Genomic DNA, 26,573 nt, shown 5'->3' with positions numbered 1-26,573 from the left:
ACATGACATCACTAGTGAGGTGTGCAAAAAGAGCCTGTCCTGCTTCAATTGGTGGAGCGACTGCTGGATAAGAGAGAGATCATTTCGCAACAGCTCTAGGCACCCTGGTTAGAAAACACTGGTCTTTTGAATGGAATACAGCTCATTTATGTTTCAATGGTTGAAGTGGCTGATGCGTGGGAGGGAGGAAAGTGACCTCACACTTACAAACAAGGAACTATGGGATGTGTAGCTTGAGAAAACAAACTTCAACAGGAAATACCCAGTTCACAAAAAGATAGCCACAGCATTATGGTAATCTCACAACATAGCCACATTTAGCCCCAAGACAAGCTCCGATCCTTTCTCAGCATGTCCATTACTGTCTGGCAGGTACATACTAAAATCACCTATGGTGGATAACCCCTTTAAATACATGTATTTTTATCTTTGTGTGTACATACCCTAACACCAAGGCCTACGTTGTTAACATAACTTGGGAGTTACACAAACTGCATAAAACAGTCACCTTGCATTTTTCCCACCTTCGGCAGTTGCAACCAGGCCAGAGGGAGCCAGGGGTATGTAATCAGGCCCGGCACACCCCATAGACAAATAAGGCGGCTGCCTTGAAGAGGGTGCAACCTGCAGCCACAGTTTTTTTTTTTTTTTTTAAGGAAGCCCTAAGACAACACTGGTGGCACTGTGCTCCTTTATCTGGCTACCTGCTGTCAGGAGTGCAGCGCTGTCACATTACCCCCTTCCTCGCGTTCTTCCCAGCTGGCCAGTGGAGTGGGCGGGGCTGAACTAAGTCGGAGTGCAGGTTGCATGTCACCCCTGTAGTAATGATGTCACCCCAGTAGTAATGGTGTCACCACAGCAGTAAAGAGATTACATGAGGAGGAGGTTTGTTACAGCGTGTCACCCCAGTACTAAGGAGAGTACATGAGGAGGGGGTTTATTACAGTGTGTCACCCCAATAGTAAGGAGATTACATGAGGAGTGGGCTTGTTACAGTGTGTCACCCCAGTAGTAAGGAGATTACATGAGGAGGGGGTTTGTTACAGTATGTCACCCCAGTAGTTAGGAGATTACATGAGGAGGGGGTTTGTTACAGTGTGTCACCCCAGTAGTAAGGAGATTACATGAGGAGGAGGTTTGTTACAGTGTGTCACCCCAGTAATAAGGAGATTACATGAGGAGTGGACTTGTTACAGTGTGTCACCCAGTAGTAAGGTGATTACATGAGGAGGAGGTTTATTACAGTGTGTTACCCCAGTAGTAAGGAGATTACATGAGATGGAGGTTTGTTACAGTATGTCACCCCAGTAGTAAAGAGATTACATGAGATGGAGGTTTGTTACAGTGTGTCACCCCAGTAGTAAGGTGATTACATGAGGAGGAGGTTTATTACAGTGTGTCACCCCAGTAGTAAGGTGATTACATGAGGAGGAGGTTTGTTACAGTGTGTCACCCCAGTAGTAAGGTGATTACATGAGGCGGAGGTTTGTTACAGTGTGTCACCCCAGTAGTAAGGTGATTACATGCGGGGGGAGGTTTCTTACAGTGCATCACCCCAGTAGTAAAGTGATTACATGCAGAGAAGGTTTTTTTTACAGTGTGTCTCCCCAGTAGTAAGCGGGGTGTGTCAAAGGGCAGAGCCAATGGGCAGAGTCGAGGGGGCGGCAGCCCTGTATGTAATTATTGTATGTTTTTTTTTTTTGCAGGAAGGGGTACCTTTAAAGGGGTACTCTGCCCTAAGACATGTTATCCCCTAAGATGTAAGATCACCAGGGCCCCGCTGCTGGGGACCCCCGGGATCTCCACTGCGGCACCCCGCTATCATTACTACACAGAGCACGCTTGCTCTGTGCGTAATGACCAGCGATACAGGGGCCGGAGCATCGTGACATCACGGCTCCGCCCCCTCGTGACATCACGGCCCACCCCATTGATGCAAGTTAATGGGAGGGGGCGTGATGGCCGCCACGCCCCCTCCCATAGACTTGTATTGAGGAGGCAGGCTGTGATGTCACAAAGGGGCGGAGCTGTGACGTAACAATGCTCCGGCCCCTGCATTGCCCATCATTGCGCACAGAGCGAGTTTGCTCTGTGCAGCAATGATAGCGGGGTGCCGCAGCGGGACCCTGGTGATCTGACATCTTATACCCTATACTTTGGATACGGGATAAGATGCTAGGGGCAGAGTACCCCTTTAATTCCCCTTTATTTTACCTAAAAACTATTTATTGCATTGTTAAGAGGAATGGCTGTGGATATAGTGTTTCTGGATTTTGCTAAAGCATTTGATACTGTCCCTCATAGACGTCTGACAGGTAAGTTAAGGTCTTTGGGTTTGGAAATTTTAGTTTGTAACTGGATTGAACACTGGCTCATGGATCGTACCCAGAGAGTGGTGGTCAATGATTCGTACTCTGATTGGTCCCCGGTTATTAGTGGTGTACCCCAAGGTTCAGTACTGGGACCGCTGTTGTTTAATTTATTTATCAATGATATAGAGGATGGTATTAACAGCTCTGTTTCTATCTTTGCAGATGACACCAAGCTTTGTAGCACAGTACAGTCTATAGAGGATGTGCATAAGTTACAAGATGACTTGCATAGACTAAGTGTCTGGGCATCCACTTGGCAAATGAGGTTCAATGTGGATAAATGTAAAGTTATGCATCTGGGTACTAATAACCTGCATGCATCGTATGTCTTAGGGGGGATTAAACTGGCAGAGTCACTGGTAGAGAAGGATCTGGGTGTACTTGTAGATCACAGACTACAGAATAGCATGCAATGTCAGGCTGCTGCTTCCAAAGCTGGCAGGATATTGTCAGGTATAAAAAGAGGCATGGACTCGAGGGGCAGGGACATAATACTCCCCATTTATAAAGCATTGGTACGGCCTCACCTGGAATATGCTGTTCAGTTTTGGTCACCTGTCCATAAAAGGGACACTGCGGAGTTGGAAAGGGTGCAGAGACGCGCGACTAAACTAATATGGGGCATGGAACATCTTAGCTATGAGGAGCGATTAAAGGAGTTACAATTGTTTAGTCTTGAGAAGAGACGTTTAAGGGGGGATATGATAAACGTATATAAGTATATTAATGGCCCATACAAAAAATATGGAGAAAAACTGTTCCAGGTTAAACCCCCCCAAAGGACGAGGGGGCACTCCCTCCGTCTGGAGAAAAAAAAGTTTAGTCTCAAGGGGCGACACGCCTTCTTTACCGTGAGGACTGTGAATTTATGGAACGGTCTACCTCAGGAACTGGTCACAGCAGGAACAATTAACAGCTTTAAAACAGGATTAGATACATTCCTGGAACAAAATAAGATTAATGCTTATGAAGAAATATAAAATCTCATCCCTTCCCCAATATCGCGCCACACCCCTACCCCTTAATTCCCTGGTTGAACTTGATGGACATATGTCTTTTTTCGACCGTACTAACTATGAAGCAGAACACCATTGGCTATTATTCAGAATTAAAATAAAATAGCACATACCGTCTGAAATGGTATTCATAATGGTGGTAATATACAGATCAGGATCATCTTCACAGGACAGTGACTTCCATTTTGGCCAGTCTTGAAATAAAAAGGTATAATCCTCTCTCTCGATTAACCCACAAAACAGGACAATCACTTTCTTAGGTGGCTTTAAAACTTTCCTTAAGTTTTCTAAAACCTCTTGATTGTCGAAAGTGTTCTCTAAATCTCCAGACAGAAGAATGAGAATGCATTTACAAGTCTGAAATAATTTCATGCTTTTCCTTGTTATAGGTCTATCCTCCAAGAGTTTATAAGATTCAATAGCAATGTCTGTTGCAAAGAGTTTGAAAAGATATTGGCACCACTCAGATGCATCCGGCCCATGAAGGATGAATAAGTCACAGGTCCCTGTAAAATACAAAAAATTTTTTTGTATAAATAGTTTTAAAAGCTGTAAGTTGATACTTGTTCATCAAACTTGGGGGAAGAAATATGTAAATCAATTGCCTACCGTTACTATAGTTTTTCTTTCCAGAAAATGTGACATTATTTTGCCACTCTGTTTATATCTTAACCCCTTAAGGACCAGGCCATTTTACACCTTACAGCCAGAGCATTTTTTGAACATCTGACCTGTCACTTTAAACATTAATAACTCTGGAATGCTTTTAGTTATCATTCTGATTCCGAGACAGTTTTTTATTCACATATACAATATGTCTACTTTATGTTTGCATCATACAATTGACAAGTTTTTACTTTTGGTAGACCCCAGAGGGCTTTAAAGTTCAGCAGCAATTTTCAAATTTTTCACAAAATTTTCAAACTCACTATTTTTCAGGGACCAGTTCAGGTTTGAAGTGGATTTGAAGGGCCTTCATAATAGAAATACCTCATAAAAGACCCCATTATAAAAACTGCACCCCCCAAAGTATTCAAAATGACATTCAGTCAGCGTTTTAACACTTTATGTGTTTCACAGGAAAAGCAGCAAAGTGAAGGAGAAAATTCACAATCTTCATTTTTTACACTTGCATGTTCTTGTAGACCCAATTTTTACATTTTTACAAGGGGTAAAAGGAGATAATTTATACTTGTATTTGTAGCCCAATTTCTCTCGAGGAAGCACATACCTCATATGTCTATGTAAAGTGTAGGGCGGGCGCAGAAGAGGGCTCAGAAGCGAAGGAGCGACAAGGGGATTTTGGAGAGAACGTTTTTCTGAAATGGTTTTTTGGGGGCATGTTGCATTTAGGAAGCCCCTATGGTGCCAGAACAGCCCCCCCCAAAAAAACACAAGGCATACCATTTTGGAAACTAGACCCCTTGAGGAACGTAACAAGGAATAAAGTGAGCCATAATACCCCACAGGGGTTTCACAACTTTTGCATATGTAAAAAATAAATAATTTCACTAAAATGTGTGTTTCCCCCAAAATTTCACATTTTTGCAAGAGTTAATAGCAGAAAATATCCCCCAAAATTTGTAACCCCATCTCTTCTGAGTATGGAGGTACCCTATAAGAGGACCTAAAGTGCACTGCTGGCGAACTACAATGCTCAGAAGAGAAGGAGTCATATTTGGCTTTTTCAGAGAAAATTTTGCTCGGGGGGCATGTCTCATTTAGGAAGCCCCTATGGTGCCAGGACAGCAAAAAAAAAAAAACACATGGCATACTATTTTGGAAACTAGACCCCTTGAGGAACGTAACAAGGAATAAAGTGAGCCTTAATACCCCACAAGGGTTTCACGACTTTTGCATATGTAAAAAAAAATTTTTTTCACTAAAATGTGTGTTTCACCCCAAATTTCACATTTTTGCAAGGGTTAATAGCAGAAAATACCCCACAAAATGTGTAACCCCATCTCTTCTGAGTATGGAGGTACCCCATAAGTGGACCTAAAGTGCACTGCTGGTGAACTACAATGCTCAGAAGAGAAGGAGTCATATTTGGCTTTTTGAGAACAAATTTTGCTCGGGGTGCATGTCGCATTTAGGAAGCCCCTATGGTGCCAGGACAGCAAAAAAAAAAACACATGGCATACCATTTTGGAAATTAGACCCCTTGAGGAACGTAACAAGGAATAAAGTGAGCCTTGATACCCCACAGGGGTTTCACGACTTTTGCATATGTAAAAAAAAAATTTCACTAAAATGTGTGTTCCCCCCCAAATTTAATATTTTTGCAAGGGTTAATAGCAGAAAATGCCCCCCAAAATTTGTAACCCCATCTCTTCTGAGTATGGAAGTACCCCATAAGTGGACTTCAAATGCACTACGGGAGCGCTACAATGCTCAGAAGAGAAGGAGTCACATTTGCAAATTTTGCTGAAATGGGGGGGGGGGGCATGTCGCTTTTAGGAAGCCCCTATGGTGCAAGGACAGCAAAAAAAAAACACATGGCATACCATTTTGGAAACTAGACCCCTTGAGGAACGTAACAAGGGGTAAAGTAAGCCTTAATACCCCACAGGGGTTTCATGACTTTTGCATATGTAAAAAAAAAAAATTTTTCACTAAAATGTGTGTTTCCCCCCAAATTTCTCATTTTTGCAAGGGTTAATAGCAGAAAATACCCCACAAAATTTGTAACCCCATCTCTTCTGAGTATGGAGGTACCCCATAAGTGGACCTAAAGTGCGCTGCTGGCGAACTACAATGCTCAGAAGAGAAGGAGTCATATTTGGCTTTTTGAGAACAAATTTTGCTCGGGGTGCATGTCGCATTTAGGAAGCCCCTATGGTGCCAGGACAGCAAAAAAAAAAAAAAACACATGGCATACCATTTTGGAAACTAGACCCCTTGAGGAACGTAACAAAGGGTAAAGTAAGCCTTAATACCCCACACGGGATTCACGACTTTTGCACATATAAAAAAAAATATTTTTTTTTTCACTAAAATGTGGGTTTTCCCCAAAATTTTACATTTTTACAAGGGTTAATAGCAGAAAAGACACCCCACAATTTGTAAATACATTTCTTTGGAGTAAGGACATACCTGATTTTTGGATGACTTTGGCTCCGCTGGTGCACACCAGGTCTTGGTATAGGCATGAGGTCAGTCCGGGGCCTTGAGCTTTTCATAGCAGAGGATGTGGGACCCCCCCTCAAGGAGCGTTAATGGGGGAGCACTGAGCCCTAAAATAGGGGAACACTATGGGGGACAATGGGCCGTAACTGGGGTATACAGGTGGGGTACAGAGGCCCGTAATATGGGGTACAGTGTGCCAGAAAATTTTAAATTATAATTAAAAAGGATATATTCCGAGAATGATGATTCAGAGCATAGCCAAAACTAAAAAAAAATATGCCCACCCCAAATCCTATGCTCTGAGTCATCATTCTGGGAATGTGATGTGTGTGGCCATCCCTAACCTGTTGCCTCAAATGCGCACCCGCTCAGGTGGAGAGAGAGGGCTGCGCATTTGAGGCAACATAAAAAAGTCCCCGATGATACTGACTCAGTGACCTATGACCCATTTTTGAAAAAAAAAACAGAGGTCTTATCAGGTATATGTATTTTTTTCAGGTTTTTTGGGGGGCAATTTAGTGGTTTTAGGAGGTTAACAATTTGGAATGTACTCTGGACTTGGTACATTGGTCAAATTATGGAAAATTTAGGGCTCCGTGGAAGTGTGATACTCCCTGAAGCAACCTATGCAGAGGCCCGGATTATCTGGTACGCACTGATAAGTGGTGTCCTTCCGTATCCCCCTCCTGCTACACACTCTGCATCTTTTCTGGGTTTGTCCCTTCTTTCCACTGTGGGGGATCACACCTGGAAAGTGTTGGCCTGGGACGATCCTGGCGCCAGACCCTTGGGAAGTCCGGCCTGATCTTTCCCGGTCGACTAAAAATCTTCTTCTTGGTACTGGAGGAATGTCCCTGTGTTGCCAGCGTACTGGGATAGTACAAAAGCGTTGTACATGGCAACCTGTACCAAGTAGACCGCAACTTTTTTGTACCATTCCTGTGTTTTCCACATGGCGTTATATGGCTTAAGGACTTTATCTGAGAGATCAACTCCCCCCATATACCGATTGTAGTCCAGAATACAATCGGGCTTGAGGACCGGTCCCACGGTACCTCGCACAGGGACAGGGGTGCTACCGTTCCCATGAATAGTGGTGAGCATAAGGACATCCCTCTTATCCTTATACTTCACCAACAACAGGTTATCATGGGTGAGGGCACGGGACTCACCCTTGGGGATAGGCGTCTGGACCAAATTTAGAGGGAGGCCTCTCTGGTTCTTCTGCACGGTCCCACAAGCGGACGTGGATCTGGCGGAAAGGGATTTGAACAGTGGGATGCTGGTATAAACGTTATCCACGTATACGTGGAAACCCTTATCCAGCAATGGGTGCACAAGGTCCCAAACGAGTTTCCCGCTAACACCCAGAGTGGGGGGACATTCTGGGGATTCAATACGGGAATCTCGTCCCTCATATACTCTAAACTTGCAAGTGTACCCGGAGGTACTCTCGAAGAGTTTGTAGAGTTTCACGCCATACCGCGCCTGCTTCGAGGGAATATACTGGCCGAAGATGAGTCTCCCCTTAAAACTGATGAGAGACTCATCTACAGAGAGGTCCCTGAGTGGTATGTAGGCCTCCAAAAATTTGGCCCCAAAGTGATCGATGACCGGCCGCACTTTGTAAAGCCGGTCATGGGCGGGATCACCTCGGGGCGGACATGCCGCATTATCTGCGGGGAAGTATGTAGTGTGTGGTGCTTGGTGCTTGTAAAAAGTGTACAACAGTAATAGAAAAAAAAAAAAAGCTGCGGCCCAAAAAAAACAGGGGTGGTGCACGCAGCTCCCTGAACCCCTAATAGGATCCGGGGTAAGGGATCAGACCCTAATAGGACCCTGGGGGACCTATTAGGGGGTCAGGGGGTGATTTTTTTTTTATTAAAAGAAAAAAAAAAGAAAAAGCTGCGGCCAAAGAAAAAACGGATGGAGCGCGTAGCTTCCTGAACCCCTAATAGGACCCAGGGTCAGGGATCAGACCCTAATAGGACCCTTGGGGACCTATTAGGGGGTCGGGGGGGGGACTTTTTTTTTAAACTTGTTTAAAACTTTTTTCTTAACTTTTTTAACTTTATTAACTCCTACCTGTCCCTGCAATCCGCTGTCCCTATTCTAAGGCTGGTGAGGGGACTCCAGAGCTCCGAGGGGGGATCCACAGTCTTCTCCTCACTGCTGCACCCGCTGACTGAAGACAGAGAGCGGATGCAGCAGCGGGAAGGGACCGTTAACCCCTCCTCTGCCGCGCTACTATTGGTCAGAGGATTGCCGGCTAATAGTAGCATTGCTGGGGAGGTGACAGTATTATCACCTCTCCCCAACAACGGCAGATGATTGGCGGTGTATCGTACACCGCCGATCACCATCTAGTTCCGGGTCATTGAGTCACCACTGACCCGAATGACCGGAATCACCACAGATCGCCCGCGCAATTTCGCGGATGATCTGCGGCGATCGCCGACATGTGGGGGTCCCCTCGGCATTTGCCTCAGACGCCTGCTGACCGATTTCAGCAGGCATCCGGTTTCGCAACCCACCCGGCGCGCGGAGGGATGCGAAATTCGCCAGGACGTATGAGTATGTGCCTGGTCCTTAAGACCCAGGGCGCAGGGACGTACTCATACGTGCCTGGTCCTTAAGACCCAGGGCGCAGGGACGTACTCATATGTGCCTGGTCCTTACGGGGTTAAGGATCACATGGGCCATATTTTGCTGCATACTTGCTGCTGCATATTTTCTAATCTTTAAAGTCAATGGGTAGCAAAGCCAGCTGCAAATTTTATGGGTAGGAAACTACGCAGCAGCAAATACGCAGCAAAATACGACACGTGTCCCTACCCTTACAGTAAACTCTTTCTTATCCAGCAACCCAAAGACATAATATATCATTGTACATACATAATATGCCATTATAATGAGCAGTCACACACATAAAGACTATAGAGAGGTGCTTACAATAGCAACTACCCCCCCACTTAAAGGGGTACTCCGGTGGAAAAAAAATTCCATATCAATCGGCTCCAAAAAGTTAAACAAATTTGTAAATTACTTCTATTATAAAATTTTAATCCTTCCAGTACTTCTCAGCTGCTGTATACTACAGAGGAAGTTGAGTTGTTCTTTTCTGTCTGACCACACTGCTCTCTGCTGCCACCTCTGTCCATGTCAGGAACTGCCCAGAATAGGAGCAAATCCTCACAGCAAATCTCTCCTGCTTCGGACAGTTCATGACATGGACAGAGGTGTCAGTAGAAAGTACTGTGGCACCAGTTGAATTGATTTTTTTTTTTCCTCGGAGTACCCCTTTAAACTTGTTCAAGCAAGAACTGCTTTAAACAATTCTCAAGATGTGCTCCTGCAGTAATTTTAAAGCTGACCATTGCTGTCACTGTCCATTAAAAGCTTGTTAAAAAATAACTGTATTTAATAATGTTGTTTTTTATTTGCACTAAGAGGGTGTTTCCTAATTACATAGGTTATCCCAAAGTTAGATAACAAAATGGATAACACTGCGCACTGCTTCACAAAAGTGGCAGGGTAATTCGGGGATAAATGGACCACAGTAAGGATAAGACCACAAAAGACTTTTCATGTACAGTGATCCCTCAACTTACAATAGCCTCAACATACAATAGTTTTAACATACAATGGTATTTTATGGACCATTGTAACTTGAAACCATACAATACATACAATGCTACGGACATTCCAGATCTGTGAAACGCGTCAATGGCTGGAAGAACTGACCAAACAGAATGGGCATTGACTGGTAAAACACCTGCTTTACTGGCTGCTTGGTAGCGCCTCCCTACAGTACTACATGTTCTGTACTACTCTTAACCTATGCCACGGCTAGCTGCTCCTTTGGACACCAAGTAAGGGCGGCTCCATTTAACTTTTTTAGGACATTGCATGTACTGTACAGGACCCTGAAGAAGTTCCTGTCCTCTACATAGCTGCTTCTAACTTTTATATGTAAGTACTTGCTTTATCTGTATTAGTTATCTACTTGATTTTCTTTACCCCTCACTTTTTCTTATTTTTGGATGACATTTTGGGGCTTCAGAACCAATTATCAGGTTTCCATAAAGTTATCATCGTAACATACAATGGTTTCAACATACAATGGTCGTCCTGGAACCAATTAATATTGTAGCTTGAGGGCTAACCTCTTCATCCATGGCTGCCCCGTGGATCTGTATTTGATTTCATGCTCAACCAAATGAGCACAAAAAAAAAAGTTCCATATTAAAAGTTCATATCACCCCCCCTTTTTCCCATTTTCCATATAAAAAATATGTTAACATGATAAAAATAAACATATTTAATATTAGCATGCGTGTGGTTGTCCGAACTAATAAAATATAACATTACATATCCTTTACCGCCAATGGCATTAACATAAAAAAAATACCAAATCACAGAATTGCTTTTTTTTTATGTTTATAACATGTCCCAGAAAAAATGAAGTAAAAAGTGTTCAAAAAGTCCAATCAATACCAAAATGGTACCGATACAAGCAGCAGATTATGGCTCAAAAAATTAGTTATTATAAAGCCCAGTACACGGAAAAATATTATAGGGGTCACAAATGCAATGCAGAAGCGCTGCTCCCCCCCCCATAGTGGACACAAGAGCGCAGCGCTGCTCACTCAATTCCTTCTTCCTGTTAGCAATGCAAGAACCCTCCCCTTCCCGCCCTGCTACTTTCAAACATAGCACACCACAGTGCCTACAGCCTCCCCAAACAAAACCCCTTGGCTCCCCCCATCGCTTGTCATGTACAGGAGCACACCACATCACTGACAGCCACCCCACACAACACACCTTCACACCCCCACCCGGCGCGCTTGTGCCCCAAACAAAACCCCTTGGCTTCCCCCCTCCTGCAAACTCTCCTCTGAGGTCACGGGGGAAGTGAGGCACTAGCGCTGAAGACAGCTTCCTGTAAGTGCCACATCTACACGAGTGTTTCCAGGGTGCCTCCAGCTGATGCAAAACTGCAATTGGGCATGCTGGGAGTTGTAGTTTTGCAATAGCTAGAGGCACCCTATACCATGTGAGAAATATACCCTGCATGAGAGGGGGGTTATAGATAGATTTGTATGTGTGTGTCTATATTTAGTCACGGTATGGGGTATTGTTGTGTTCTGGTATAGCATTGTTATTTCGTGACTGTATGGGGGTATTGTTCAGTTCTGGAAAGCATTGCTATTCAGTCACATTATGGCGGTATTGTTCTGGTATGGCGGTGTTATTTAGTCATGGTATAGCAGTATTGTTCTGTTCTGGTATGGCAGTGTTATTCAGTCAAGATATAGCGGTATTGTTCTGTTCTGGTATGTCAGTGTTATTCAGTCATTGTATGGCCATATTGTTCACAAACAAATGGGGGAACACAGCCTAAGGCCATGTTTACAGATCAAACAATAACAAGAGGGGCAAAATTAGATTTTGCCTAGGGTGGCAAAATTTCTTGCATCGGCCCTGGGGGCGATCCACTGTGGAGGTAGCCAGAGGGCTTACCAATCCTCCTGTGCTGGCTGTGGCTCTGTAATTGACAGAGCCTTACTGGACCAGGCTTTATCAATCGAGCGCAGAGCACACAGATCAATGTAATTCTATGGAACTGTGAAATTGATCAGTATGAGGAATCTAATGATTCCTCCTAAAAGTCCCCTAAGGGGACTAATAAAGTTGAAAAATTGAATAAAAGTTTTAAAAAAACATCCATTAACCCCTTCTATATTAAAAGTTTCAATTACCCCCTTTTCCCAAATTCCATATAAAAAAATATGTACACATAATAAAAATAAACATATGGGGTATCGCGGGGTGTGCAAATATCCAAACTATAAAAATATAATGTTAATCAAATCGCACAGTCAATGGTGTTTACATAAAGAATATCAAAGTCCAAAATTGCATATTTTTGGTCACTTTGTATACCCTAAAATAAATGTATAAAAAGTGATCAAAAAGTTCCATCATCAAAACTAAAATGGTACTGATAAATACGACAGACCACAGCGCAAAAAATTAGCCCTCATTTAGCCCTCTATACGGAAAAATAAAAAAGTTATAGGGGTCAGAAGAGGACATTTTAAACATATACATTTTCATGAAAAAAGTTAAAATTTTTAACAGAATTAAAACAAAATCAAACCTATATAAGGTGGGTATCATTTTAATCGTATGGACCTACAGAATAAAGATAAAGTGTCATTGTTATTAAAAAGTGCTCTGCGTAGAATTGGAAGCCCCCAAAATTTTGAAAATGTTATTTTTTTTCCAGTTTTGCTCCACAAATATTTTTTTTCTGGTTTCGTCGTAGATTTTGTGGTGAAATTATTAGGTCTGTAGGTGGAGAATTGAAAGTGTTATGATTTTTAGAAGGTGAGGAGGAAAAGACAAAAGTGCAAAAATGAAAAAAAAAACTGTGGTCACTGAATTTAGATTGTGAACTTAAGGAACACACAAAGGGGGAGATGTATCAATGTTGTTATTGGTAGACGTTTTTTGTAGATCATTTTGGTTGGTCTAAATTTGGAGCAATTTCTCCAAATTTATCAAACTTGTGCAAGCCCCATGATAAATTTCGTGCAATGGTCTAAATCTCCACAAAGTTCTATTTGTAGACCTGTTCTACACCTCACAGGAAAAGTGGAGTATCCTGGACGCTGGGATTTTGTTCTATTGTTTTTCAGGATTCCACTGAGGTTTTTTTTTGTCCACCAGCAAAAACGCCTGAAAAACGGTCCCAGCTTTTCCTGCATTTTGGTAATTTTTCTTGGGGGAGATTTATCAAAAACTGTACAGAGGAAGAGTAGTGCAGTTGCCCATGGCAACCAATCAAATTGCTTCTTTACAAAAATGAAAGGAGCAATCTGATAGGTTGCTATGGGCAACTGCACCGCTCTTCCTCTACATAGGTTTTGATTAATCTCTCCCCTTGTGTTTTTTCTTGCATTTTTGCTGGTGTGCGGAAACAAACATTTTTGTACCCTGTGTGCATTTTTTTCACTGCAGGTACTACTCCATGGGTCGGATGCAGAGCGCCCGCCCCACGGAGTGTAAGGAGGTAAGGAGTGATGTATAGCATATACATATACAGGGTGCAGAGCATCACTACTTACCTCCGCCCGCTGTATAGTATACAGGGGGCATAGTGTATCCATGTATACTATACAGGAGCCCAGCAAGGAAAGAGTTAACCCACACTGCAGCTCTGAGTTAAATCTTTGTGCGCTCTCCTGTATATACAGCCATATATAGATGACTGTATATACAGGATACAGTAGGCAGACAAGAACAATTGGAGGCTCCCTGTTACACACTGCAGTATGGGCGCACTCACCAGGTGAGATCGCAAATGATGTCCTAACCTTTTTTTTTCTCATTTCAGATACGTGAATGGGGAGGACTACGTCAGATTCAGTGTAATGCGATGATGACCAGCTTTTTTTAAATGTCAATAAAAGGTTTAATGAGGGCTGTGTGGGGAGTGTTTTTTTTCTTTTTAAATACATTATTTTTTCAATGCTGGGCTTAGCGTTAGCCACAAAAACAGCTAGCGCTAACCCCCAATTATTACCCCGTTACCCACCGCCACAGGGTTGCCGGGAAGAGCCAGTACCAACAGGCCTGGAGTGTCAAAAATAGCGCTCCTGGCTGGGGTTATTTAGGTTGGAGAGAGCCAGTAACAATGGTCCTCGCCCACCCTGGTAACGTCAGGCTGTTGCTGATTGGTTGGTATCTGACTGACACTGAAAATATGGGGAACCACACACTTTTTTTTATTACAAAAAAAAACAACACATAGGCTTCCCCATATTTTCAGTGTCAATCAGACACCAACCAATCAGCAACAGCCTGACATTACCAGGATGGGCGAGGACCATTGTTACTGGCCCTCCCCAGCCTAAATAACCCCAGCCTGTTACCGCCTAGGCCAAGGAGCGCTATTTTTGATGCTCCGGGCCTGTTGGTACTGGCTCTTCCCGGCACCCCTGTGGCGATGAGTACCGGGGTAATAATTGGGGGTTAGCGCTAGCTGTTTTCGGGGCTAACGCTAAGCCCAGCTTAGTAATAGATTCCGTCTACAAGACGGCTTCCACTACTAAGCCTGAAATTTCAATTATAAAAAACACAACACATGAAATAAAAAATGGATTTAAAAAAACACTCCCCCACAGCCCTCGTTAACCCTTTTATTGACATTAAAAAAAATGCTAGTCATCGTCACAATCCACTGAATCTCAGGTAGTCCTCTGCATTCACTTATCTGAAATGACAAGAAAATAAAAACACGAAAAATGGGTCAGTACATTTTTGGCGCTCTCCCCTGGGGAGAGCGCACATAATGCAGTGTGTTCCTAAAGAGGGAGCCTCCAATTGTTGCTAAACTACAACTCCCATCATGGGGGCTGTAGGTAAACAACAGCTGGAGTCTCCCTGTTTGGAAACACACTGCCAAAAAGGCTCTGTTCCCATTATGCAAAACGCATAATGAGAACAGAGCCATACTTACCACCCTGGCTTCAGGCCTGGACTGGACTGGAAGTTGCAAGGGGTCTCAAGAGTGAGACCCCTGAGATCCGTCAGTCTGCCCTTGGACTACTACTCCCATCATGGAAAATTTTGTGTCCCATGATGGGAGTAGTTGTAGTACCGCAGTGCTGAGGGATGGCTCTTACACATCCCGCAGCTGCGAAACTGTATTGTGACTGTTAGGACTACTACTCCCATCATGGGCAGACTCTGTCCATGATGGGAGTTGTAGTCCTCGGGCTGAAGGACAGATCGCAGCAGGTCATTCTCCAGAGACCCGCTGCGATCTGCATTTATTAACTTAAAAAGCCGGCGGCAACACTGCACTCCCCTCCCCCCCCCCCCCCCCCGCCTCCTGTATACAGATGTCACGATTCATAATCCCCGCTGCCGGGAGAGGGGAGCTCTGATTGGTGGAAAGCTATTCACCACTATACACCAATCAGAGCTCCTGTCTTCTGGTGGGGATTATGAATTGTGACAGGTCTATACAGGGGAGCGAGTGGACCCGCTTCTACAGTATATAATTGTTATGTGTACTGTACCCCCCCCCCCAGACTAATACTGACCCCTTCTATAGTGAGCGCTGGGACCGCTGTGTGATTGACAGGTCCCCAGCGCAAGTGTCCGGCCCCACTTACCTTTATATGTTATAAATCTTTATGATACACACTGCCCGTCCTCCTCTTCATTCTTCTGATGCCGGAGACGCGCGGCTTCTGTATCATAGTCTATAGACAGAGCGCCCCCTCCCTGCCTCCACACTGCATGGGGCTGGGGCTAGACAACGGCAGGGGGCGCTCTGACTATAGTGAAAGCAGAAGCCGCGCGTCTCCGGTATCAGAAGAATGAAGAGGAGGACGGGCAGTGTGTATCATAAAGATTTATAACATATAAAGGTCAGTGGGGCCGGACACTTGCGCTGGGGACCTGTCAATCACACAGCGGTCCCAGCGCTCACTATAGAAGGGGTCAGTATTAGTCTGGGGGGGGGGGGAAATACACATAACAATTATATATTGTAGAAGCGGGTCCACTCGCTCCCCTGTATAGACCTGTCACAATTCATAATCCCCGCCAGAAGACAGGAGCTCTGATTGGTGTATAGTAGTGAATAGCTTTCCACCAATCAGAGCTCCCCTCTCCCGGAGGCGGGGATTATGAATCGTGACATCTGCATACGGGAGCCGGCGGCAGCGCAGTGGAGCCGCATATGCCGCCGGCTTTTTAAGTTAATAAATGCAGATCGCAGCGGGTCTCTGGAGAATGACCTGCTGCGATCTGTCCTTCAGCCTCAGGACTACAACTCCCATCATGGACAGAGTCTGTCCATGATTGGAGTAGTAGTCCTAACAGTCACAATAGAGTCCCGCAGACGGGGAATGTGCGTCTCTCAGCACTGCGGTACTACAACTACTCCCATTATGGGACAGATTCTGTCCCATGATGGGAGTAGTTGTAGTACTGCAGTGCTGAGAGACAGCACCTGCATCCCCCACCTGCATCTTCCACCGTCTGCCATTTTCTACGAGTCCTTGCTAGCACTCTTAGGTTTAGACTACTTTTCTTGCAAAAAAGGCGCAATTGCGCAAAAAAACCCATCTAATTTTTTTTGCGCAATTGATAAATACCAGTCCACTGGATTAGTTGGTGTATGGTAGACCAAACTGGTGACAACTTTAGAAAACTGTCCACCAAAAAAAAAACGCAGCTCTATGCAAAAAAAGCGCAATTGCGCAAAATTTGTAGACGTGAAAAATGGTCTAAATGCAATGATACATGTCCCCCAAAGAGCTTATTTTGTGATATAGGCAAACCTCTACATCGATAATACAATAGCTTCTGATCCCCTTTATCAACACCAGAGGTTCCCAAAAGGCTCTGATGCCTGAAGAAGACCACATTATGGGGTAAAAATGCTTAGCATAAGCGTACGTGCTAATGAAGTTTATACAGTCATTATTGCTACATAGGATGGTATAATACAAACATATGTTGTCAATGGATGTTAGAATACAAGTTGACAGTTTTAATGTGTTTCTTGTTCTTTTATATATCAATAATTTTACTATTGTTTTTTATAACAAAATAAAAAAATATATCTATTATGTAAACAATTCATACACAGTAAGAAGATATAATATAGCATAAGTGTAAAATATTTTACTGGCAATAATCTAAAAAAATAGACATGGTACCAGCACCACTATCTAAGATAAAATCCAATTCTTTAATTAAAAATCTTTAAAATCTGCAACAATCATATACCGGTATGTTACTCACTAGGTCATGCAGATGTGTTTTTAATGTCTTTTTAATGTGTCTAGCTTCTGTATTTGGCTCACAAAGGCCTATGCTCTGCTGCTCATTAATTTTGGCATCCATTGCTCAGGAAGGGGCATGTCCCAGGCAAGCACTAAGCTTGCCCTCACTCACTTTGCATTACCTTCCTCCCTGAGTCGGCTGTGCTGAGTCTCTTCATCCAATCACTGCAGGCTGCACTGTAACCCCTTCTCTCTGTTTTCAGACAGGAGTATTATATGACAGAAGTATTCACACAGGAGTGCTAGTCCTGCCAAGATGTACAACATTTAAAAAGTTTTTTAATCTGACAGTGCCCATAAAATTTTAGGATTAAAGGGGTATTCCAGGATTTTTTTTTTATTTGACTGTGCTACTGGGGCTGTAAAATTAGTGTAGTTAATAATAAAATATCTGTACCTGTGTGTGACGGTGGTCTCGTAATTCTTATGGGATTTTCACCCCAGTATTTATTTTTAACAGCATACAAAATAACTTGGGTCTCAGGATTTCCCAGGTTGCAGTGCGTGAAGACATGACCTCACTAGTCAGTTGTGCAAAGGGAGTCAGTTCTGCTTCAATGAGGGAAGTGACAGCTGGAAGGGAGAGAGATTATTTTGCAACAGCTGTAGGCACCCTGGTTAGAAAACACGCTGGGGTCTTTTGAATGGATAGAGCTCATTGGTGCTGCAATGGGTGGGGTGGCTGATGTGTGGGAGGGAGGAAAGTAACTTCACACTTACAAACATGGAACTATGGGATGTGTAGTTTAAGAGACCGAGCTCAAACAGCAAATACCAAGTTCACAAAAAGATAGCCTGACAGGTATGTACCAAAATCATCTTATGGTGGATAACCCTTTAAGGACCAGTAGGACAGAAACACATCAGTTTAACTTAACTTGTCTCCATGTCATCATTCATGTTCACATTATTGCCTTCTTTGTGTTGATATTTTTAAAGTTTTTTCATTAAAGACTTGGATTTTATCTTTGGTGGTGGTGTGGGTCCCCTACCAATTGGGGATTATTATTGTAACGGAGCTGGATGTGGATCCTCTACCTGTGTGGCTGATGACTCGGACCGTATCGGGGAGCAGAATCAAAGGTGTTGCTGGTCTTCCCCAGAGACCACCGCAAGGCTTGACAGGCTTGCTGCGGCAGGCGACACCCAGGTCACTACCCACGACACAGCTCGACCACACAGGTAACTGGGCAAGGCGAGGTACCGAAGGAGGAAGCTGTAGCGTAGTCAACGTAGCAGAAGGTCAAGGCAGGCGGCAAAGGTTTGTAGTCAAAAAAAGTAGCAGGAAGGTCTGGATACACAGGCATGGCAAAACAGGCAATATGGAATGCTTTCTCTCAGGCAATAGGCACTGAAGATCCGGCAGGGAAATGTGGGAGGTGCAACAACTTATAATGTGGTGTCAGGTGTATTCACTGATTATGGGTGCACTGGACCTTTAAATTTCAGAGCTCTAACGCATGCGCCCTAAGGGACAGGGACGCGCACGCCGGAGCTGAGAGAAAGAGCTGCAGGAGCGGGACATGGTGAGTGACAGGCTGGGATTCGCATGCAGGTGCGTCCAGCAATGCGAATCCCGGCCCCGCCGGCGGGGACAGAAGGACACTGTGCTCAAGGCCGGTGCTTGCGGCCAGAGCGCAGTGTGTAACAATTATCTTTATGAAAGTTAGCGGACACAGCCTACAAGGGACAGCTGAGTGGACATTATTTCCATTTATAATTTTAGAAATAAATCCATCAACCAGACATAAAAAAAAATGATAAAATATAATGAAAGTTTATATTTATAGCCTTCATGTCTATATTTGCGCTGCTGAAGAAAGGACAGAAGTCCTGAAATGCATCCAGCTTGCTTTTATTATATCTAGGACATCAGTTATACATTTATCTAATACAAATAAACCACTAAAGTGTGTTAGTATCTCTGAACAGCGAAGATTCCTGCCGGTAACCATGAGGTTACAGCTCTGAACATCGTCGCCGCACATCAGTGTACTATTCTCCCGTGTGTGGGACTAAAAATGCTGCTATACAATTGCTGCTACATACACTGCTGCTATACAGACAGACCAGACCACCACTCCTGCCTGAGTGTAGAGGTCAATCTTGCCCTATACTAATATAACATCTTATAGTAACAGGAACAACAAATGATTGCCACTGTACAGACGGGCATAACATCTATCTTCGCAGAGAAGGTGATCCTATCCTGCAATCACTTCTACTGGAGTGGGTAAGAGGTGTAATTACACCAACATTACTCATTAAAGAGACGTTATATGAGTACAGCACAGCGTAACTCTATATGTGCTATAAATACAGTTGGCACCATGAAGAGTAAATTACAGATAGAGGATCTGTATACGAACTGCTGAGTGCTAAGCTTCTTATATTGTCATTTATATTCTCTTATTACTATTATCTGAGTTTGATATGATGGTCCAATGTTTTTTTCAATATTGTTTAACCCCTTAAAGGGGTACTCCGGCACTAAGACATCTTATCCCCTATCCAAAGGATAGGGGATAAGATGCCTGATCGCGGGGGTCCTGCCGCTGGGGATCCCCGTGATCTTCCACGCCGCACCCGGTTAGAATCAGCCCCTGGAGCGTGCTCGCTCCGGGTCTAATTACTGGCGGTCACGGGGACGGAGCATAGTGACGTCACGGCTCCGCCCCGTGTGATGTCATGCTCCGCCCCCTCAATACAAGCCTATGGGAGGGGGCGTGACAGCCCTAAGTCCTTATGGAGTTAAAATTTTGAAACTTTTGGGAATTTGAAAAGTACAACTTGTTGCATGTGCTTTGCAAGATTTGAGGTAGGATAGCATAGGAAACTTGCCAAATGACCCCACTTTAAAAACTAGACCCTTAAGGAATTCACTCCGGGGTAAAGTATTTTAACACCATAGTTTTTTGGCGGGAATTATTAGTGTTAAAAAAATTGTCAGTGTAAAAAATTGAAATGAGCTTTTTTCCACAAATGCATGATTTGTGGGACATATTTTTTGCCCATCACTTCTGATATAGGAAGAAATGCACCCCATATTTTATTGAGATGCTTGTCTTGTGTTCAGAAATACCCCCCAGGCCATATTTGGTTCCTTGGTCGCGTGGCATGACCCAGAAGGAGAGAAGCCTTTCTAGGATGGATTCTGAATGGATTATATACTGCACCTTATGCCTGCAAAGGGTTTTAGCTCCCACAAGTGGTCCCATTTTGGAAACAACACCGCCTAAACTATACCCCCTAGACCAAAAGTGAGTACTTTGAATCCTTTTTATGTGGCTTGAATGGTTACAAAGTCAGTAGAAAAAAATCCCAATTTTTTATTTTTTCACAAATGCATAATTTGTGGGACATAATTTTTGTACATTGCGTCTGAAAAGGAGGAAAATCACTACAACATTGTATTATGCTGTGTGTCCAGTATTCAGAAATACCCCCACTTAGGGCATATTTGGTTCCTTGGTCGCGTGGCAGGACCCAGAAGGAGAGGAGCGCCATATGGCTTTCAGGGCATTATTTTAGGCTGAATGGATTATAGGCCGCAATTCATGCGTGCAAAGGATTTTAGCTGAAAGAACCATACAGAATGCCCATAAGTGACCTCATTTTGGAAACTACACCCTCTAGAGTATGCACCTAGACCAAAAGTGAATACTTTCAGTCCTTTTTGTGTGGCTGTAATGTTTAAAAAATTAAATGTGTTTTTTTTTTCACAAATGCATCATTTGGGGGACATATTTTTTGTACATTGCCTCTGAAAATGAAGAAATGTGCACTATGGGCCTCGTTTATTAAGGCCTTTCCGAGTAGATTTTGTAGTTTGTTTGATTTTTGTCGCATGTGTCGTGTGCCAGAATTTCCAACAAAAAAAAAACAAAAAACCCTACTAACTCTCCACTTTACTAAGAAAACCATGCAAAGGAGCGTGCCACCCAGTGTAACAAAGTGACAAGACAACAGTTTGTCTTTCAATGAATGCCTGGCAGAATCATAAAGAATGAAGGAGCTGTCACCTAATGGCTCCTGAACCAGACCACACAGGCAGCAGAAAACAAAGCAAAAAAATTTTAAAAAATACTCAGAAAACATCTGTATGGAAACCTAGCCTTATATATGGTATACACACGACTATATTTATAGTTTGTGCCTCTTCTGTAAATGATATGCTGCTGCAACAAGAGCATATCTTAGTGAGGGAAATAGGAAAATGTTTACCTGTGTAAAAAGGTTTAGGTTTTACTTTTGTTAAAATGCATTTTGAGAGAATACACAATGAACACACAAAGCTGTGCAGACAAGATCTATAGGTATGTATGCATATGTAGGTTGTCCTAAACTCAGCTAATTATAATGTGTACCCCTGTTATGGAGAAACTAATAATTTTGTAGGTAAACCACCATTTAGCTTTTTCTCTTTTTGGCCTTGTGGAAAAGTTAATATGAATTAAATTGTATTGTTCTTTGGGATGGTTTCCATCTTAAAAAGTATGCAAACTCTATTTTTCTTTGTACCTGACCAGTCTTTTCTATATAAAATGACCTACAACGTTGGAATGCCACAATTGTCTATATAAATTGAAAGAACAAACTGTTCATGAGCTTGTATGTGATCAATGCAGAATTGTGGTTTAACATATAACACTTTGTTTGGCTGTTACTGAATGTATACTACTTGGAGGTGATAAGTATGTTGAACAGGATGCAATGGGGGTGGTAGCTACAGAATATGTGATAAAACTTGCATAATTGTAAACAATTCATTATCAACATGTTAACCCCAGCCCCAGTGCCATAGCTCAAGTTCTCTCTTATAGACCTGATGATGTTGTTTGGCCAAATTAAGGGTATTTGTTTCAATGTATGGTTGATGTATTCTCATGAGAAAAAAAAGTACCTCCTGTATGAATTTTATGGTTTATTAGGACATAATAAAGAAAAATCTGATCCTTAGAAAGGTTTAAATGGGCACTGTCATTAAAACAGTTTTTTGCTATTGCACTCCTTAAGGTAAATAAAAAAATATTTCTAATGTATGTTTTCTATGTTTTATTTGTGTTTATAAAAGCTGCCACTAGGTGTCTCCCTACTTGTCCAGAGCACATTTCCCCCACAGACTTTGGACTCCTGCTGGCCTGGCCCCCTCCCATAGACTTGCATTGAGGAGGCGGGGCGGGGCGTGACGTCACGATACTCCGGCCCCGTGGTCGTCACACTTCACACTCTGGGCCTCCAGCGCTGTGGAGAGCTCACAAAGGTGGGTGCGGAATGACAGATTGCGGGGGTCCCCAGCGGCAGGATCCCTGCGATCATACATCTTATCGCCTATCCTTTGGATAGGGGATCAGATGTATTAGGGCCGGAGTACCCCTTTAATGTCTTTTTGAAAGATGAGACAAAAGTGCAGATGTCTGGTCATAATAGACAGCATCAAGTTTGCTAAAAATCCAAAACATAGCATATCAGCACAAATACCCGATACCAATTGTCAAGCATGGTGATCGGGGTGAGGGATGATGATTTGGACTTCATTTGCAGCCATGAGACCTGAAGACCTTGCAGTCTTCGAGTAAACCAAGGTATTTTAAAGTCAAATGTTAGGCCATTTACGCTACAGTTAAAACTTGGCCGAAACTGGGTCATAAACAGGTCAATGATCACAAGCGCACCAGCAATTCTACAGCAGAATAGCTGAAAAATAAATAATTCAAGGTGCTACAATGATCTATTCAAAGTCCAGATCGCAACTCATTTGAAACACTGTGGCGGGATCTTAAAAGAGCCATGCATAAATAAATGGCCACAGTCCTCATTGACAGAAGAGTGGGCCACAATTCCTACGGAACGATAGTCATTACTTTGCTGCTACAAGCTGTTGATTCACAGGGTGTACTCCGTTTTGCACACATCGGGGGGGGGGGGGGGGGTATTCATCATTATGTGTCTATTGTAGACACAGTTCTATCCATTTACTCTTCTTGTCTATTGTACACTCTTGCTCAGAATTTACTAAGGCTGTGCATGGCCTTTGATAAATCTTGTGCAAATATAGAAACACCCCCCTCAATCTACCGTACACTCCTTCTCTACTTCACAGGAAAAGTGGATGTAGGGATTTTGGGGGAGATGTATCAATGTTGTTATTGGTAGACGTTTTTTGTAGATCATTTTGGTTGGTCTAAATTTGGAGCAATTTCTCCAAATTTATCAAACTTGTGCAAGCCCCATGATAAATTTCGTGCAATGGTCTAAATCTCCACACAGTTCTATTTGTAGACCTGTTCTACACCTCACAGGAATAGTGGTGTATCCTGGACGCTCGGCTTTTGTTCTATTGTTTTTCAGGATTCCACTGAGGTTTTTTTTTGTCCACAAGCAAAAACGCCTGAAAAAGGGTCCCAGCTTTTCCTGCATTTTGGTAATTTTTCTTGGGGGAGATTTATCAAAAACTGTACAGAGGAAGAGTAGTGCAGTTGCCCATGGCAACCAATCAGATTGCTTCTTTACAAAAATGAAAGGAGCAATCTGATAGGTTGCTATGGGCAACTGCACCGCTCTTCCTCTACATAGGTTTTGATTAATCTCCCCCTTGTGTTTTTTCTTGCATTTTTGCTGGTGTGCGGAAACAAACATTTTTGTACCCTGTGTGCATTTTTTTCACTGCAGGTACTACTCCAGGGGTCGGATGCAGAGCGCCCGCCCCACGGAGTGTAAGGAGGTGAGGAGTGATGTATAGCATATACATATACAGGGTGCAGAGCATCACTACTTACCTCCGCCCGCTGTATAGTATACAGGGGGCATAGTGTATCCATGTATACTATACAGGAGCCCAGCAAGGAAAGAGTTAACCCACACTGCAGCTCTGAGTTAAATCTTTGTGCGCTCTCCTGTATATACAGCCATCTATAGATGACTGTATATACAGGATACAGTAGGCAGACAAGAACAGTTGGAGGCTCCCTGTTACACACTGCAGTATGGGCGCACTCCCCAGGTGAGATCGCAAATGATGTCCTAACCTTTTTTATTCTCATTTCAGATACGTGAATGGGGAGGACTACGTCAGATTCAGTGTATTGCGATGATGACCAGCTTTTTTTTTATGTCAATAAAAGGTTTAATGAGGGTTGTGTGGGGATTTTTTTTTTTTTTTAAATAAATTTTTTTTTCAATGCCGGGCTTAGCGTTAGCCAAAAAAACAGCTAGCGCTAACCCCCAATTATTACCCCGTTACCCACCGCCACAGGGTTGCCGGGAAGAGCCAGTACCAACAGGCCTGGAGTGTCAAAAATAGCGCTCCTGGCTGGGGTTATTTAGGTTGGGGAGAGCCAGTAACAATGGTCCTCGCCCACCCTGGTAACGTCAGGCTGTTGCTGATTGGTTGGTATCTGACTGACACTGAAAATATGGGGAACCACACACTTTTTTTTTATTACAAAAAAAAAACAACACATAGGCTTCCCCATATTTTCAGTGTCAATCAGACACCAACCAATCAGCAACAGCCTGACATTACCAGGATGGGCGAGGACCATTGTTACTGGCCCTCCCCAGCCTAAATAACCCCAGCCTGTTACCGCCTAGGCCAAGGAGCGCTATTTTTGATGCTCCGGGCCTGTTGGTACCGGCTCTTCCCGGCACCCCTGTGGCGGTGAGTACCGGGTAATAATTGGGGGTTAGCGCTAGCTGTTTTCGGGGCTAACGCTAAGCCCAGCTTAGTAATAGATTCCGTCTACAAGACAGCTTCCACTACTAAACCTGAAATTTCAATTATAAAAAACACGACACATGAAATAAAAAATGTATTTAAAAAAACACTCCCCCACAGCCCTCGTTAACCCTTTTCTTGACATTAAAAAAATGCTAGTCATCGTCACACTCCACCGAATCTCAGGTAGTCCTCTGCATTCACTTATCTGAAATTACAAGAAAATAAAAACACGAAAAATGGGTCAGTACATTTTTGTCGCTCTCCCCTGGGGAGAGCGCACATAATGCAGTGTGTTCCTAAAGAGGGAGCCTCCAATTGTTGCTAAACTACAACTCCCATCATGGGGGCTGTAGGTAAACAACAGCTGGAGTCTCCCTGTTTGGGAACACACTGCCAAAAAGGCTCTGTTCCCATTATGCAAAACGCATAATGAGAACAGAGCCATACTTACCACCCTGGCTTCAGGCCTGGACTGTGAAGCTCCGCCCCCTAATGATGTCATCACTAGGGGGCAGGGGCGGAGAAGTTGCAAGGGGTCTCAAGAGTGAGACCCCTGAGATCCGTCAGTCTGCCCTTGGACTACTACTCCCATCATGGGAAATTTTGTGTCCCATGATGGGAGTAGTTGTAGTACCGCAGTGCTGAGGGATGGCTCTTACACATTCCCCAGCTGCGAAACTGTATTGTGACTGTTAGGACTACTACTCCCATCATGGACAAACTCTGTCCATGATGGGAGTTGTAGTCCTCGGGCTGAAGGACAGATCGCAGCAGGTCATTCTCCAGAGACCCGCTGCGATCTGCATTTATTAACTTAAAAAGCCAGCGGCAACACTGCACTCCCCTCCCCCCCCTCCTCCTGTATACAGATGTCACGATTCATAATCCCCGCCGCCTGGAGAGGGGAGCTCTGATTGGTGGAAAGCTATTCACCACTATACACCAATTACAGCTCCTGTCTTCTGGTGGGGATTATGAATTGTGACAGGTCTATACAGGGGAGCGAGTGTAGCCGCTTCTACAGTATATAATTGTTATGTGTACTGTACCCCCCCCCCCCCAGACTAATACTGACCCCTTCTATAGTGAGCGCTGGGACCGCTGTATGATTGACAGGTCCCCAGCGCAAGTGTCCGGCCCCACTGACCTTTACATGTTATAAATCTTTATGATACGCACTGCCCGTCCTCCTCTTCATTCTTCTCATACGAGGGACTTCTGTATCATAGTCTATAGACAGAGCGCCCCCTCCCTGCCTCCACACTGCACAGGGCTGGGGCCAGACAACGGCAGGGGGCGCTCTGACTGAAAGCAGAAGCCGCGCTTCTCCGGCATCAGAAGAATGAAGAGGAGGACGGGCAGTGTGTATCATAAAGATTTATAACATATAAAGGTCAGTGGGGCCGGACACTTGCGCTGGGGACCTGTCAATCACACAGCGGTCCCAGCGCTCACTATAGAAGGG

General features: G+C 43.8%; 1 protein-coding gene across 1 annotated transcript in view; it reads right to left on the bottom strand.

Annotated features, from left to right (window-relative positions):
- The window catches only part of PIK3AP1 (phosphoinositide-3-kinase adaptor protein 1), a 187,217-nt gene that overhangs the window by 143,154 nt on the left and 17,490 nt on the right, over positions 1 to 26,573 (bottom strand). The window contains exon 2 of the mRNA XM_056530352.1: positions 3,502 to 3,894. Coding sequence (XP_056386327.1) covers positions 3,502 to 3,894 — 393 coding nt within the window. The remainder of the gene's footprint in view (positions 1 to 3,501; positions 3,895 to 26,573) is intronic.

The sequence above is a fragment of the Hyla sarda genome, chromosome 7 (assembly GCF_029499605.1).
Source record: "Hyla sarda isolate aHylSar1 chromosome 7, aHylSar1.hap1, whole genome shotgun sequence".
Taxonomy (NCBI): domain Eukaryota; kingdom Metazoa; phylum Chordata; class Amphibia; order Anura; family Hylidae; genus Hyla; species Hyla sarda.
Note: the sequence above shows the minus strand (reverse complement) of the source record. Positions and strands in the feature narration are given on the sequence as shown.